This window comes from Bombus pyrosoma, linkage group LG18 (assembly GCF_014825855.1).
Source record: "Bombus pyrosoma isolate SC7728 linkage group LG18, ASM1482585v1, whole genome shotgun sequence".
In the NCBI taxonomy this organism is placed as follows: Eukaryota; Metazoa; Arthropoda; class Insecta; order Hymenoptera; family Apidae; genus Bombus; species Bombus pyrosoma.
In genome coordinates this window covers 1,967,519-1,984,645 of record NC_057787.1, presented here as the reverse complement: position 1 = coordinate 1,984,645, position 17,127 = coordinate 1,967,519, and the positions used below count along the sequence as shown (strand labels likewise).

General features: G+C 39.3%; 2 protein-coding genes across 2 annotated transcripts in view; one reads left to right on the top strand and one right to left on the bottom strand.

The window, feature by feature from the left end:
- Window positions 1–1,255: 1,255 nt before the first annotated feature.
- LOC122577367 (ionotropic receptor 25a-like) lies at window positions 1,256–10,549 on the bottom strand. Its single transcript, XM_043748664.1, has 16 exons — window positions 10,439–10,549; window positions 9,215–9,367; window positions 8,469–8,672; window positions 8,216–8,382; window positions 7,743–7,934; window positions 7,492–7,659; window positions 7,227–7,421; window positions 6,926–7,147; window positions 6,605–6,704; window positions 6,223–6,400; window positions 5,853–6,036; window positions 5,651–5,772; window positions 2,603–2,750; window positions 2,360–2,529; window positions 2,112–2,233; window positions 1,256–1,881 (listed from the first exon to the last, which is right to left on the bottom strand). The coding sequence occupies exons 1-16, from the start codon at window positions 10,521–10,523 to the stop codon at window positions 1,607–1,609; spliced, it is 2,685 nt and encodes an 894-aa protein (XP_043604599.1). The 5' UTR covers window positions 10,524–10,549; the 3' UTR covers window positions 1,256–1,606.
- A 4,126-nt stretch (window positions 10,550–14,675) lies between these two features.
- Window positions 14,676–17,127, top strand: part of LOC122577306 — a 71,201-nt gene continuing 68,749 nt past the window's right edge. Inside the window, exon 1 of the mRNA XM_043748563.1 lies at window positions 14,676–16,325. Coding sequence (XP_043604498.1) covers window positions 16,232–16,325 — 94 coding nt within the window. The 5' untranslated portion in view covers window positions 14,676–16,231. The remainder of the gene's footprint in view (window positions 16,326–17,127) is intronic.

Genomic DNA, 17,127 nt, shown 5'->3' with positions numbered 1-17,127 from the left:
AAATCTGAAACAATCAAGTAAACAATTAAGTATTGAATAATAAAATTTCAATGTACGAATCATTCAGATAAATTTGTAATTGAACAATAATATGATGTGACTATTACATTGCGAATAAATAACGATAAAGGCGATGTTACCAGAAACATTCCATTAAGGCATGGAGAATTGAGTTTGTAGAAGGGCATGGTGCGAGATATCGCCGATCGTGGACACTTATTCCGTTTCCGGTTCCGGTTCGGCGAGCCACATCACTTTCCCATGAAATGATCTCGCCTGCGCGTGGAAAGCCTTTATATCGACTTGCTGATCCAAAAAGATCAGCACCCCACCTTTTGATTTCGCGAAACACAAACTATCTCCGGACTCGGTGAGCGTTGCTTGTCGATCAGAATGATTTGAATCAGCGAGCGTAAAGCAGTGGCGGACGCTGTTTGCTCGTCCGTGGCCACTGTTTGATCATTTTTGTCTCGTTAAAAGCAAGAAAAATTGCAGCGAGGCACACGAATGCGTTAGTTTTTATTTCTCACCAAGAAGATGCTTGAAATTGTGTCGACGATTAAGTTTTATAAAAGACTATAACTATCTTTTGCTCTTTTTCTGTTGTATTTTCTGTTAAACTATTGTTCTTAGACTATTCTACGTTTAATAATATTTTAGTATTATTCTTATAATATAATAATGTTAGATATTTATTAAGATATTTTATAGATATTTTATTATAAACTTGTAACTTAACTTAAAAGGTTAAAAAAGCTACAAATATTTCAATATATTTGGAAAATGAAATATACCAAATACGATACCATTTTAATTAAGAAGGACTGTAATGTACATAGATCATGTTTATAATCATTGATGATGTCGTTTATCATATAATTAAATATTATTTTAATTGTTTATTTGCTGAATGCATTCATAAATTGGATATGTTTAGATTTATCTCATGGACCAATTCAGAGAATATATCTGTCACAGCGATAGAATGTTACGAATCGAAGCGACACAGCCGACCGATCGCTAACTGCTTACTTTCATTTATGCAATTCCGTTACCGCAGTTGGTAAAAAATGTCGCGACGGACAATAACCTGCAAGTGGTATCGATTTAAGAGGCATTGTTGGGAAAAACATCCTCAGGTATTGGAATATTTTTACCGGGAAATCGCCGATTCTTTCTCTCGTAATTGATGCACTTGGTGCATGAAGGACAATTTCGAAGATGAAAAATTTCATAACGATATAAAAAATATTCTTAATTGTTTATTCACGTGACTACAAGCTGCTAGTACAGAGTTAATTAAAACGAAAGTGAAATATCTTTTAATACGATCGATCGATTTACGATTGTTTCCGGGGCTCGCGAGAGGCGTAAAGAATCGATAAATATTGCAAAACAGTGAAAGATACTGGTTCTTGTAAAACTATGTTTTCTAGCTAGAAACTTTATTTTCACTCTCGTTTTACGCTGCCATCGTTTCTTATTAAAATTATTATCGAATCTAAATTGTCATTCGAGTACAGAACGATTTGACCGTGTGTACAAGAAGATTTCCATACATTATAAGCTCTATTCTAAATCATGTTAATTTACTCCATGAAGGTTTTCATTCTTTGAATGTGAAATTACGAGGGTACACGGAAATGTGAGACACGCGGGGAGGATTCATCGTTTTCTCGAAAAACGCATTGGTCGGCGCAGGTTTCATTTGCAATTTCGAGGCCAACTTCTGCATAATTAGCTTCTCGTTGTCGATGGTTTTCACTTTCTTTTTATCTTTTTGTTTGTCTTGTGTGTTTCGTTTTCGATAGTAAAACACTTCTCCTGCTAACGTGATCATCGCTAGAGCGAGACCAAAAAGAGTTGCGATAAACACTCCACCTGAAAACACGTGGAATTGTTTGATTAAATTATCATGTACATTTAATTATATGTTACATTACTATTATTATTATTTTTAGATAAGATTCTTTGAAATTTGGATATGAAATATTCAACTTTTCTGTTTTATTTATTCAGAAAACTGCTGTTTAGTAAATATTAAGCTATCTTCACATTTCAAGTATTCAACATTTTGAATTATTGAAATATTTTAGTTCATAACAACTCACCCAAACTCTCCAATGTTATTCCCTCGTTGTCGTCAGAATTCTGACACTGTGCCGTCAACGATTGATTCCAGTACTTAGACGCCAACATTTCAAAGTATCTGTCCTTTTGCATATCTAGAATTCTACAACAAATCAGTTGATATAAATAGGATAGAAACCTATGATAAATTATTGGATTAGTTAGGATAGGTAAGGTTAGTACAAACTCATCAGGAGGGTTAGTACAAACTCATTGGTGTAAAACATACTTTCTGCTTATTTCCTCCTGCAAATGGCTTCCCTGTTGAACAGCAATTGCATAAGGCTGTTCCGCAAACACTTCCCCAACCTCAGTCAGGTTGCAATTCCTCGTTACCTCATACTTTATCTCCGATGAATCGTGGATGAAAGCGAATTCTGCATTTTCGCTTTCTATCACCTGAAACGACCAGAAAGACGATGGCTTTGTTCACCGATTTTCCTTGCACGAACGATTGATCGTTAACGCATACCTTTTGAAAACCCTCTCTGGAATTTGCAACAGGGCCGACCTGCGTAATAGCTTGCAATATGTGACCGTATTGTTCCTTGATTGGATAGTCCCAAACACGGTACTCCACTTGGTCGCTGGTACTGTTTAACGTGATTTCTTTCCATACCCTAATTGTGAAATAAAATTGGGAAAAATTAGAGGAGATTTATGGGAGAGGAACTCGTTGGAACTATACATTTAAGATAATGATAAATATGATTAATTTCTAAATTTCAATATTTGAAATGTTATTAATTCGTTCGACATCAATGATCAAGACATTAAATCACGCGATACGTCACGAAAGATTAATAGAATCTTTCTTGTAACATTCTTTGTCATAGGATTGTTTCCAATGGCCGAGAACTCACCGTCTGTATCGTTCGTAAAAATTTATGTCGTCATTTGTGACTAAAGAAGTCATCGGAATCTATTCAGAACAAAGTGTCTAAAGCATGAAATGATCGTTGATTGTAAAATCAACTAAAAAATGAATAACATAAATAATAAGTATTGTAGCATTGTAGCCCTGTCCTGGAATATAATAAATGTAACATAACCTTCAAAAACAAAGTCTATTCGGCCATTGCAAGCAATAATACTGTTTCAGCATAGTCGTAAGTATTGTCAATTTACTAATCTGTTGATTGTCTAATCTACCTCGTTTGGAAAAGTCCGAATTGCCTACCTGTTTGCCAAGCTGTATACCTTACGATGCGGACATCATTAAGAGGTTAAGAACACTTAGCCAACTGAACAGGGAGATTTTGTGAAGAATTCCTTTGTGAAGAACAAATAATTGCACCACTTTTTCTGATTTTATAAAGTACAGTATGTAATAAAATACACGAATTTAGTGGTGTTAAAATTAATTAAAAAGTTACACTATCAGTTATGACTAAATAAAGTTATAATTGAACGATACCACATTGTAAAAAAATATTAAAATGCACTGTGAATTTTTAATTTCACGTTCAAGTCGTCTTTAATATTTTCAACTTTACCTATATTTTTGTATACTTTTAATTTGATGTTTTGTATAAACAATATGTGAAATCGTTAAATAAAATCATTACCGCAAATATAATTAACCACTTAAATAATGTTTAAGCTTCTCCTTTTTTCAAATAGCAAATATTAGTTCTCGATATTTGGAAAAATGCGCGATAGACAGCGTGTAGGTTGATTAGGTCAGGTCAAAACTAAACAGCTGGCAGCGCCATATATGGCCACGAAAATCCACAATAAACCATGGAAAACTCGGGGAAAATCAGTATATAAGGACGAGACGAAGCTTCTGCTGGCAGTAAGAAGAGGATCGTACAACCGTCGCCATCAGAACGTTAACCTCTTCGTGCATACTAAAAAGTGGAAATAAACAAGCAAACAATACTAATACTCGATATAGTTAATTTACTTGAGTGTTAATCTTGTTGAAGGTTGGCGATATCAACCGATCTCCATTTAATTAGGAATTCGCAACATATTGGTCCTTCGAGCCGGATATCGGTGTCGTTGGGGGGAAGCAACAGTCCGGAGGAAAACAAGATCGTTAGACAAATAACATCAACACGAGTGCCACCTTCGGGAAGGAACTAGCTTCATCACGAAATACACCGCTCACAACATCCCCATGCACGATGACCTACGTCAACAAACAGCCGGGACATGTCTCCATCGGAATCCACCGATCACAGTCAACACGGGTGTGTCACTTTCGGGAAGGAAATATTGTACCTTTATCGCGAAGTATACCGCCAATATCTCGCTGCACAGCGGAGAACAGCAGACGAAGCATCAATTCGTTCGAAACGTAAGTCATACGTTTGTTGAGTCTTCCTTGTAAACTGCTTAAAGTTATCATATAGAAACTCACGGGCATACACCATGGCCTCCAATCAAGAAGAACGCATAAGAAAATTGAAAATGGAAGGAAAATTATTCAAGGAAGAATTAGAAGCATTTCAAGAGGTACTTGATAAATATGAGGAAGGAGGGTCAGTAATCCATCTGTGATCTCGTCTTCCGTGGATAATCTGGCGTCAAGAGACACGTGCCAAGCCAGTACAACTACCAAAGCTCAGAACCAAGGTGCCCAACGACACTTGCTGGGCAGTGGACTCCAGCGGTGAATTTATTAGCAACGAAGAGGATGACTGTTATCCGGATTGCTTAAAATACATACAGAAAATTATCGAATTGAACGTTAATTTAAAGCGACTGCACGTGGGATTTACAAAATTTAGCACTCAATTTAGTACTATATCTCAAGGAAAGATAATAAAATCTAACTAGTATTTGAAAGAACTTGCAATATTGGATTGGACCTTAAAGAAGATCAACATTGAAATTGATAACTGTAAATGTACACGAGACGGTCTATTCGAGGAAATCAGAAACTCCGGAAATACAACGAACCAGAACATACGGAGCACAAGAAATAGACAACAATAGCCGGTAATAAAACAGTAGAATACATAGAGCAACTAGAAGATAAGATAGTTTGTACACAATTGCACTCTGCTAAATTTGCATCTTTTCCATCACTATAGACACCTTTGGAACGTGCCCGTTTAAAGGAGGCGGTATGACTTTGGCGGTTCGTTTATGACTCGAACAATACATCTACCTTGTTTGGAAAAGTCCGAATTGTCTACCTCCCCGAGCTGTAAATCTTACAATGCGGACCTCATTAAGGGGCTAAAAACACCTTAAGTGCCCGGTGGGTCAGGTCTAGGGTAAACAGCTGACAATACCAAAGGATATGCAGCCACGAGAGTCCATAGTAAACAATGGTAAACCCGGACACGGAAAGTCAATATATAAGGACGAGACGAAGTTTCTGCTGGCTATATACTAAAAAGTGCAAATAAACAAGCAAACCATACTAATACTCGATATATTTAATTTATCTCCACCTTGAACGTTAATCTCGTCCAAGGTTCCCTATATCAACCAATCGGTTGGACCTAACCGATCGCCATTTAGTTGATAATTCGCAACACAGGGATCCAAAGTTCAGACTCACGTGTACAACTTATCCTCTGCATTCTTCATATTCATGAAGTACTGATGTACCCCAGAATTAGCCACCACGGTGTAATTGATTCTTGACTGCCTTGCTAATTGTTCCAAAGATTGCACAGGAGACTGGAACAAAATGCGTATTTAATTATCATCTTCTAAAACATGTACAAAATTGTCTAAATCCATTTATAAAACTTATGCACCTGCATTCTTTCCACAGTAAGGAAAGCAGCCAAATTAGCGGTGAACGTGGCGAGCATTAGGACGACAAACAGCCAGTAAGCGGCCACTAATGTTCTGCTCGATAATGCTTTAGGAGCTTCGCCGCCACCCTGGGGTGTAAAAGACGTCAAAGCGAACCAGAAACTCTCTTTCAACGTGAATTCCCTAAATATAGGACATTGATCCTATTGAAGCACTATCTTTCACGAAATAATTTCTGTATCTTCACGAGGCATATTGACGTATTATAACAACATAAAATATAAGAATCGTTAAGGACAATTTGCCACAATCTAAATCTAAATGCTCCTTACTGAATCCTCGAAACTAGCCTTGCAGTATAGTTCTTACCGACAAGGATATGGGTAGAGTTGTTTATTATTTCTGGCACTGTACGGAGAATACTTGTCGAGTATCCAAATCATGATGCCAGTTAACGTTAATGCCCCGACGATGCTTAACCATACCTCGACTTTCAGTACTGTCATGAATTTGAAGAGAGACGGCTTGCGCACAGGTTTCCTCATTACTTGGAACGAAAAATTATTACATAACATAAAATGTATTTACGTAGATTAAAAACATAATGTGAGTTTAAGTATAATAATAGTAAACGTAATAGTATAGTACATAGTGCCTATACATAACACAAAATAGTATAGTGTAACATAATAATGTAAGTGTAAAATATAAAAATATTTTTTTTTTAATATTTTAAATAGAAACTTTTTACCAATTAATATGCCAGATTGTTCAAAGTATGGGGCGACGAAATCGATCACTTCCTCACGTTCTGAAGTCATCGTCAATGCTGCAACTACCATATCTGTTTCCTGGAAAACAAAATAAATGTCTGTAATAAAAACAAGTTTTTAACAATAAGTTTGTTGAATAGTAAAAACAAGAGCAATCACATAGTTCGTATCATTAAAAAGGTTTACATGGATAAAATTTTCTACAAACAAGATTAAATGGTTGCAGAATTACAGGCACCGTCAAGTTTAGTATACAAGTACTTCAACAGAGTTTAACATCCTTTTTGCATACTTCTTACCCCTTTAGCAAGGTCACCAATCAAGCCATCCCATTGTCCATTAGACAACTTCTTCCCAAATTGATGATCCTGCGGTACAACGAGATCATAATCGAATTCCATTTCCTCGGATAATTTCTTTATGAAATCCACGCAATAGCCATCCCACATATCATTTCCGTTCTCATCCTTCATGATCTTTCCAGTTAGTGGATCCAATCTGGGAACGGTCCAAGGCACTGACTAATGCAATTTTAATACTTGCATTAATTAACGTTGTCAAAATTATCGTGAAGCAAACATCGTAATGAATGTCAATTACAGGAGCAGTTCCGATTCGGAAGAATCTTCTAGCGGGCTTTATCTTGTTTTTCTCAGCTTCTTTGATTTTACCATGCCTCGTCCAAGTGGCCAGCGGCTGTAAAATCCCATTAAACTCCTCCAACTCAATTTCGGCTTTGTAAGTGATCATTCCTTTCTCTGACCAGTACTCGAACGTGTCGTTACCTCCTAATTTCTATCACAACATTTTTCTGTCAAGCTTCAGTTCCTTCTGAGAATCATCGAACAACTGAAATTCAACTTACCGCTAGTATATTATTGTTAAATGCCTCAGACGTGAGATTCGAAGCTTGACTCGTGTTTGGCGAAGGGCATCGGCCAGTTTTCGGTTCCACGCTGATGCCAGACGCTTGCAGGTCGCTCATTAAACTCACTATCAGGCCTACTAATCTTTTAAAGTAATGTGAAAATATCTAGAAACATGGGAAGGTACGAAAAGAGCACGTGAATCGTTTGAATCGAGAAATATTATACACGATAAAAAATTTCTAGATACTTGAACATCAGAGGGACAGCTGCAAGCCGGTTCACCGATTAGTTTGCAGCAAACATCCTTCTTCATCGATAGAATAGTAATTGAAACATCCAACTGGTGTTCTCCGTTGATATATTTAAAGGTCTCGTAATTATTGTCAGTGAACACCAAGTTCCATACTCCATTTCTCGTAACCAGTCCTCCTTGTATAGCCTAAATTTTATAACTAAAGTAAGTTCACAAGCTAAGTTTCTATACCTAATTGTTCAATCTGTTAACCTGTTCATTCCTTGTCTAATCAATCTTTAAAATCTTAATTCGATCTTAAGTAGCTCGGTAATCCTTACAAGTATACGAAAAATAAAACAACAACTAAAGAAAAATGAGCGATCTTTAAATAAAATCAATAAATCGAATTAAAACTACTAAAAATTCAATAGACAGGTTAGCGCGTTTTCCCCGATTAACAGGTTAAAAGATTTTCTAGGAATCACCGTTCTGAAGAAATCCTCCATCTTAGCTGTGCTCGCGTAGATCGCGTAATAAGATGGCGATGGTCTCATGCTCCTAATCTTTGATACTGTTTTCTCCGTGAATTCGTCGATCACCACCAGCCTTATGATCGAATTCCCAATTAAATAGTAGAGACTCTGATTCAACTCTGCAAAAGGGTATGAATCAGTTTTCAAACATCTGACACGAGTTGAAAACCGCAGAATGAACGATCGAAGGTTGATATGAAGGTACCCCTTTCATCTTCGAAGATCAGGCTCACGTCCGTGGCGTTTTTCAACATCAAAAGATCGTCGATTGCTTGGATGTACGGGTTTATATTGCTATCGCCCCGTTTGTATATTATTCCGTTCTCGTCGGCCAAGTTTCGTAGACGATCCCAACCAGTCCAGGTCATGTCGAGTATGATACTGATTCCCTTAAATAAGGCAGCACATACTGCAAGTTGATTTTAACGAAACGAAAATAAGAACGAAGCGCGATCATGTCGGAGAAGCTCGTCGATGTTGCACAGCTATCATCGATAGATCGATCAAAAGGATGCAAAGCGTATGAGAATTGGTCACAAATAAAATTATGTTCTATTGTTTCTTATTTTCTTTCAAGAAAACAATTTTTATCGTGGAGTATTACATGTCTAATATTGTCAACTTTAAAGTATTGAAGAGTGAAGAAATTTGTAAGCTATTTGTAAACTGCGTGAAAATTAGCCATAAATTAAACTAATTAAACATAAATTTTACGATAAGAAATTTTTATCGTGAAATATCGTATGTCTGGAACAATTAAGTTTGCGATATTAAGGGATAAATTTATTTTTAAGCAAATTGGAATTTTCGTTAAATTCCTTACATGAACGTTTGCGATAAAATTAGTAATTAAGCTTTGAAATCACTCATTACAACTTGCAGAGATCGCTATCGATTGCAACTGTGGTCGTGAAAGCTGTGAAAACTGCACGACACATTTTGCTTCTTAACCTCTCTCGTAACTGCTGTCTACGTTGGCACGATCCACTTGGACTGTGGAAATATGAACGGCGATGATGTTTTCACCAAAATTCTTTTCTGCCTGAGGTACAGCATCGTTCAGGATGCTTAGTATCGCCTTATCTGGTTCCTCTATTACTATCACTGTACAAAACAATAAGAAGATCACTACTAGTGTAAATTAATTTAAACAAGAAATCTCTCAAAGACTTTTCACACTCGCTATTTTAAAAAAAAAAATTAAGTTAGCTACATTAATTCGTAGTAAGATATCCTACATATATTTTTACATATACAAGGAAAGGAGCTGTTTTTAAAAGAGTACATATTATAATGTCATCGTTTCACGTGACATGTTTACCTCGCTATTGATATTCATTATTGTATTGCTTCATATGGTTTCGTTTCAATAGATAGAATCTAATCGTGCAATAATCATCTATTATGCTATAAGTCGCTACTCTTCATGCAGGAAAAGTTTCATTAAGGTAATACAGTTTCTTCCCTCGTTGTTTGGAAAAAAGAGCGAAAAGATACACCGCGTTTGTGTCATCTGAAGCAACGATCGTACGACGATATCGCCATCTGTGTCGTTTTGTTTCTTTTTCGGTCTCAATCATCGGTAATAGCTTTCGTCGAACTCCTTTCTATGTCAAGGACTAGGGACCAACCGTTCGAGTTGGCACAGAAGATACGGAAGGTATTAGTCAAACGTTTATCGCGTGAATAATTCAACAATAGTACAACTACTATCGATGTATCGAGAACGAAGCAAAGTTTCATGCGACCCAATCAATGTTTAACTAGTGCAGCCGATGTATTTAATTTTCGCTAAGATTTCATAACATTGCGTTTGACAATAATTAACTCTAGCAGAATACTTATAAATAACACTGTGCAGGATCGGCATTTCACTAAAAAGTAACGAACCATAGCATTTGAGAATATTGTTTTAAGAAAATGAAAACGACTAAAGAATAGTAATAATGAAGAAAAGTGAAAACAGTTTCAAATCATCTATTGGCAATTTGTAAAGCTCTGTAAAACAAAAGTAAAAGAGTTTCATCTGATATTTCTTTTAAAATATGACATCTCGAATCAACTTATGAATCTTCTTCCAAAACAACTCCACGAAACCCATACGTCGCTCGAACGTTTCAATCCGTTAGAATATTGCAAAGAAAATTTTCCAAAGCCATCGTAGACAAAACTTACACATGTTCATAGGTGTTAGAGAGATGGTAGGACCGAGGAACGAGGCAAGCAGGAACACACTCGCTGCTACCACAGTGGTCGACATGGCTCAGGAGAACCGACTCGGTGCCGGATGAACGAACAACCGTTGTCTTCCGCGTAGGCAAACAGGAGGATACCGTGGAAGACGACAACGACGCCTGCGCTCGCTCTCTACGACACCCGCTTATGAATATTACACCGTCGACTATCAAACTGTGGTCCTTGTTTTCCGTAAATCCATTTTCGTTACGTGGAAACACGATGTCATATCCTAACACTCGTTTCTTCCACCTTAGCCATCGATTTATCGCTCAAGTTGACGACTACCAAGGATTACTAACCTGAATATTGGCGATCGATGCATGACGTTAAATGCTACTCGACAATTGGGCTATTTAACAGTATTCTCTTCTTTATTTAAATTCCTGGAGAATATTTGGGAGATGTACTAGGTTGGCAACTAAATGATTGCGGATTTTGATGTTGGGTGGCAAAATCCGCAATCATTTAGTTGCCAACCTAATATTTCTTTCGGTATGGTTATTGGAGAAATCCGATTTTGAAACTTATTGCTACTTAATGGAAGGGGGAAATGATGAATTAGAGGATGTAAGAATTAAGTGATTTTTGAGATATTTAGGACCAAATATTTCTTCAAAGATGATTCCGAGGAATGAATTTTTACTTGTGATTCGAATAAACCTATCGATGGAAATTCAAAAATTATAATTGAATAAATAGTACTTAAATAAGCAAATAAAATTATAGAACATTTTAGTGTACAATATTCTACATCAAAGACTGCATTAAAAGGATAAATGTTAGGTTGGCAACTAAGTGATTGCGCTTGCGGTCATTAGATGGTATTGACAAAATCCGCAATCACTTAGTTGTCAACCCAATAAATTCAAGGCAAATGTACAAAGTTATTCTATGTATAAAACAGCTTATAATTATGAAATGATAGAATCAACGGAGCATTAAAAGCACCGAGTACATTCGTTGGTCGCAGAAAGGTTTGGTTTCCGTGCGCGTGAACCATTTTTAGAATAGGAGAATAGAGAATAAATGATCGATACGCATATTATTGATTCACCGTGCACGTAACAGTTGCTTCGTCCAGTAACATTTATGTAGGAAAAGCTCGCAATCAGGAATCGTTTACGCTGAAAACTGCAGTTTCCTAATCGATAATTGATTGTATCGCGTGCATACACTACCCCGTTCCTCAGCACCTGGACTAGCGAAATTCGATCGGCGAACATTCCCGTCTCGCTATTTTCGCGACCGCTGAACGATAAAGTTCCCTTTAACCGCGTGCCGACAAATCGCTTCATCGAACAATTCTTCGATTGAACGCCGATCCAAAAGAAGGAAAAAAAGAAAGAAAGAAAGAAATGAAGAAGAGAAGGAAGATGAGAATGAAGAAAAAAGAAAGAAAACGGAGCAGATGATAGAATCGAGTTTCTCGATCGGTGAATCTTGCCACGACGAACGTCACGTTTTCCCATTATCTATCAGTTCTGATCATGGTCTAAGGTTGATTAATTTCCATGGTTGAGGAAACCTGTGAATCGATGGTGCGCGGTCACAAAGAATAATGACGCAAGGATCGAGATTGCTCCGCAGATGTTCCCTGGTTGAGGCGAGAGGCCAGCTGGGGCGAAATGCTTCAATAGTCTCGCACTATTTTTAAATATATTTCAGATGTCGTTTATGCGAACGCAATCTCAAAGAACCTGCCCCTGCGGCCTATTGTTTCTCATCGTTTCCATTTTTCTTTCCATAGCGTTTGGAAAGTGGAGACTTAATCTTATGGTATAAAGATTTTTTTAAAAATTCTGAAATAGAAATAAAACTGACGATCCACTTCCTTACAAATTTATTATTCAATTGAATTTTACAAAATGATAAAATTTGTCATAGGAATTATAAGAAAAGGTTGTTGAATTTCAAACAACTGAGAGTTTTAATAATCATTTTTTTATTAGAATACAATAAGCAATTAGGCTATAGAATAATGTTTTCTTGTAATTAAGAGTACATTATATACATACATTAATTCTTTTCCCTGAAAATTTGTTTATTAAGTATTATGGATCAAGAGAAGAAGAAAGCGCCACACTGCGTTTAATGGCTGAACTCTCTTGTCGCAGTTGTGCACATATCGTTGTTAGATGTCGCTTCATATACACACAATACATATATTAAAACAATTCCGATTATCGTTCAATGTGTCTCTTTGGACTTTATGAATTGACGTATCTTATTATCTTATATGCTAGCTTGCACAATGGAATGCGAGATTTGTATAGCTACGTAAATTAAAATTAATACAACCAACTGAGAAATCTGATGAGAAGGGCAGATAAAACAGGAAACGATATCATCGTTCTATGTAAATGAATGTTAGAGTTTGTCATCAAACATAGAAAGTTGTACATATTTCATGATGATCAGCATTCGTTATTATCAAATTATATTATTACTGTTTTCTTTATTATTTGATTCGTTGTACAATAAAATATACTTAATTGCAAAAGAAACTTTCTTCACAGAAAGTTGTACGACCAAACAGGAAAGAAGTTAGATCAAGATGTTTAATTTGAACCGTCATAACTGTATCCACGAATTACGCCTGCTTTCAACATTCCATGCTCGAGCGGATCTTAAAGAAATGTTTAAAAAATGCGAACAGAATGGCAGTCGAAGCGGCAGCATTTCCTTCACTGACGTATCTTGCCGAAGAGATTCGGTATATTTTTCTTGCATAATTTAGTTCACCAGACGCTGCAGTTCTTTTAATCGGCGCCAATTTTCGGCCTAAAATACTGCTCCAGTTACACGAAATATGGAACATGTAATCCGTTCACAATTTTTGTACTCCTGCACGCGTGCTCTGCAATCGCGAAATTTCTATACGAAGAAATCACGCAATAACCATTTTGTAATAAATACATATTATTATTGTCCATAAAAATTATTTTCTATAGGCGCTCAAAAAATTAAAATTTTATAAAATCGAAATTCGAATAGGGCTTTCGTAGAAAGTAGAACTATGGCTGTAGACTTTACGAGAAAATTGGGACGCGATAAGTTAAAATGTGTGACTCCATTGTAATAGAAAGAGTATTTGCATAAATAGTACAATGATGCAAATGCGTTCATACGAGCGACTGATACACAATTTAACTACCGTTACGGGACACTCCGTGAAGAGAAGCGGTGTCGATCGAACGAAGGAAGGGAATGTGGGAAAGAGAGGAAGCGGCGAAGGAAAACACGCGCAGAAGCGCGTGCATTAGAAACGAAACGCACGCGTCAAAACGTATTACAATTTCACGCACGAAAAGTTACACGAAAAGGTTCGTGGAACGCGATCCTGTACAACGGATTACATCCCATACGGAGAAAGGTGAGTCGCGGTAGTGTCATAGATGATTTCGCTGTAAGGGAAACGGTCGATAAGCGAGTTATATTATCAACTGTTTTTCCCCGGATACGTACGTGTGAGAATGACGAATTCGGAAGGAAGTTACGCGGTGAAGATATCAAACGGTGAGGAAAGAAAGGAGGAAAGAATAGAATTTTATTCAAGAAGCGCTCTAATGCGGGAAGTACAGGCTCGGTGATTTCCGGATGCAATCGGTTGTTTCCGGTACGGTCGCCCTCCCGAACTAAAACCATTCATTCGATGGAGAGCGAGAGACGAAGAATTGAACGAAGAACGGGATAGGAAGGTAGTAGGTGGAAGCGAGAGTCGACGGTGGAAAAAGGATGGAGAAAGCAAGCGAGCGAGTGAATGAGAGGCGAGTAGTGGGAAGGGCAAGAGGAAAGGAGAAGGAAAGCGGTTGAGCAGGGGATAGGGAAGGGAAGGAGAATACGCGAGAGAGGTAGGCTCGGCCGATTCGAGAAGGCTGGCAGGCTGCTGGTAGGTGAGAGTAAGAAAGCGAGGGAGCATACTGGCTGGCAGAGGCAGAGGCAGACTAGCCGGCCGTGCGCTGTAGTTAACAGAGCTGCCAGCAAATCGGCAGCAGATGTGGTCAGTTAGTTCGGTGCTGTGTGCTCGTTCGGATCGCAGTGTTCCTGTGGATTTCGATGCACCGACCGAATCCGCAGTCGATAGTAGCGACAATAGTCAGCGATCAGTTGCCGAGTGTGATCCTTGTCGCCGCGATACAACACGCCGGGTTCGAGAGAACCATGTAAGAGTGAAGGCACTGTAAAAGGCTTGGAGAATCAGTGACAAGTCGTAGCAAGGCGAAAAACGACTTGATTCAGCGGATACGATTTCGACGTGTACAGAGGATAGAAAGGAACGGAACAAGACTTAGCAAGACAGGACAGGAGAGACCAGAATAAACAACAAGGAGAGCAACGACAACGGTGTATCGAGGAAGAATCACGAGATAGAAAGAAGAGGAGAGAACAAATCGAATGGAACAGTCGGTCGCGCGCCAGCACCAAGAACACAGTGATCGTCGTACCTGTACGTCGGTGGCCGAAGACTTGTCCGATTGAGACTCGGGAGTGATGTGGCAACGTTGCTGGTGGCTTGCGAGTGGAGGAGTCAGTCGTCGTTCGGCTGTTCTATCGTAGTCTGTGTCTGACAGTGCAGTGTCGTTGCTAATAGAACCGCGAGGGCCCGTCAGGGCCCACGAACACCGCGAATATCACCGCGATTCTCACCGCGGTCACGATGACATATCTAACAGGAGCAGCAACGAGTAGTAACACCACCATCATCGACGGGACAATCATACAGATACATCTAACATTGCTACGATAGCGCATGTTCGCGTTTGTTGGTTATCGTCGTTGAAAAACAGCCGATGAAAGAGGAGAGAGTTTCCGTGACTCGTGGTTTAAGCAACAGTGTTTCGAAGCGTACGATCACGGCGTAACGCGCGTATTCGTCGTATATACAAGTTTCGTTGGTCGAGTCGCAGTAACGAGCAGCAGCAGCAGCAGGTTTTGGTTCCGAACCTTTATAGAAGTTCCTGAAGTGCGCGCGCGGGGTTTTACGCGTCTGCCACTCGAATGTCGAGAAACGAATGAGTGCGTGAATCGTGACAACATCGTGTCGAAGTGTACGGAGAGGAGTATCCTAAGAGAGAACGAGATAGAATCCGTCTCTCTTTCTCTCACATCCCATAGAGGCCGTGGTCGGACTTTACGCCGTCGTACGCGCTTCTCCCCTCTCCCCGTAATGGACTGTTTCTTTCTCCCTCTCTCTCGCTGAAGGCCAATTTATCTATCCCGTCTCTGTCTGAGTCTATACCATTCCTGTCTGTGCGCTGGCAGAGTTTTCACTGGCGCGACACGACACGGCACGGCACGGCACGCGCGCACACACGCTACCGACACGTAAACGAAAAACGAAACGAAACCGGCTGCTGTCCAGCCGAAACGGGAGTGTCAAACATCCGAGGAAAAATCACGGGCTATGGGAACAGTGTGTGCCATGAACTGAAAAAACAGTGCGCGACCGGTTGTCTCGTGCTTGGCCCCGTCGAAAGAGGATCTTGCATTTCATCCGGTGCGTGCCTGTATATCCCTTTACACCAAAGGAGGAAGAGAGGTTAGGTTAGGCTAGGACTCCGCGTCACCCTTGGCCACACTCCGTCCTTCTCGCTCTTTCGTGCGATTCTCCTACCTCTCTTTTTCTGGCATACGGCCGAAGAGGAACGCGCAGACACGAGAGGCCAATCCGACTACGTACACACATACACACATAGCCAGGACAATTGGGGAAAGAGGAGGAAAACACAAATGCCGATCGCTGGTGGAATTCTAGTCGCTGGAACCGCGGCTCATTGCTGGTCTTCCGCCGCTGGCATGCTTCGATTCCTCGCTAGACTTTCAGGTTAGCACGCAATCCATCTCTTCTATCCGTTGGACGGAACGTCGGAAACGTTTGACGGCCGTCTTGTCGATTATTTCTCGTTTCAACAAGGAAAAAGTCATGCCGCGCACGCCAGGGGAATCGCGACAGAGAAAAACTAACGACGATCGTCGTCGTGGTATCGTTGCCTACGAATCATTGGCATTCGCCAATAAGAATCATCGATGACAATTACCAATAAGAATTCTCGCGTTTATAAGTTGTATACATAATGTTAAAATCAATCGTTGGGAACTTTTGACGTATCTCGAATCGAGAAAATGTCGTTCTCGTTTCTCGGCTGTTTTACGCTATAAATATTATACTGTATAGCGTATTATTACGTATATATGTATGTATTCGTATTTCGCCTTTTTCCCTGCGCGTGTGCATGCCCATGTCTCTTTTCCAGCATCAACGACGCGTGCTTTAGTCACACTCTCTCTGCATCTCGGTAAAAATTTCGCTATTTTCTCGGTCCTTGTCTAGTCGGGTAGGCGGCTCGCCGCCGGGGAATCCGTGCGGTTTCGATTCCCAGACTTTCGAGTCAGTGCACCGCTACTGCTAGCTGTTAAATGGAAGCGTACAGCGGACGACGTAGACAGAATAAGAGGAACAAAAACGAGAGACGGCCTCGTGTAACCGCGGTATTATACGAGTTCGCGTGTATTCCGTGCAGAGAGGATTTGACGTATCGACTCGGATTTCCATAGCGTCGCGTAAAATTAACCTTCCCCGCTTCTCACTACCATCCCCTTTTCCTCTCAAATCCAAATCGTTGATC

Excerpts from the sequence above, each read along its gene's own strand:
- LOC122577367 (XM_043748664.1), bottom strand. The coding sequence starts at position 10,523 with ATGTCGACCACTGTGGTAGCAGCGAGTGTGTTCCTGCTTGCCTCGTTC. Across the intron at positions 9,368-10,438 it reads TCTAACACCTATGAACATGT|TGATAGTAATAGAGGAACCA; the intron begins GTAAGTTTTGTC and ends TGTTTTGTACAG. Across the intron at positions 6,037-6,222 it reads CTCTACCCATATCCTTGTCG|GGAATTCACGTTGAAAGAGA; the intron begins GTAAGAACTATA and ends TCCTATATTTAG.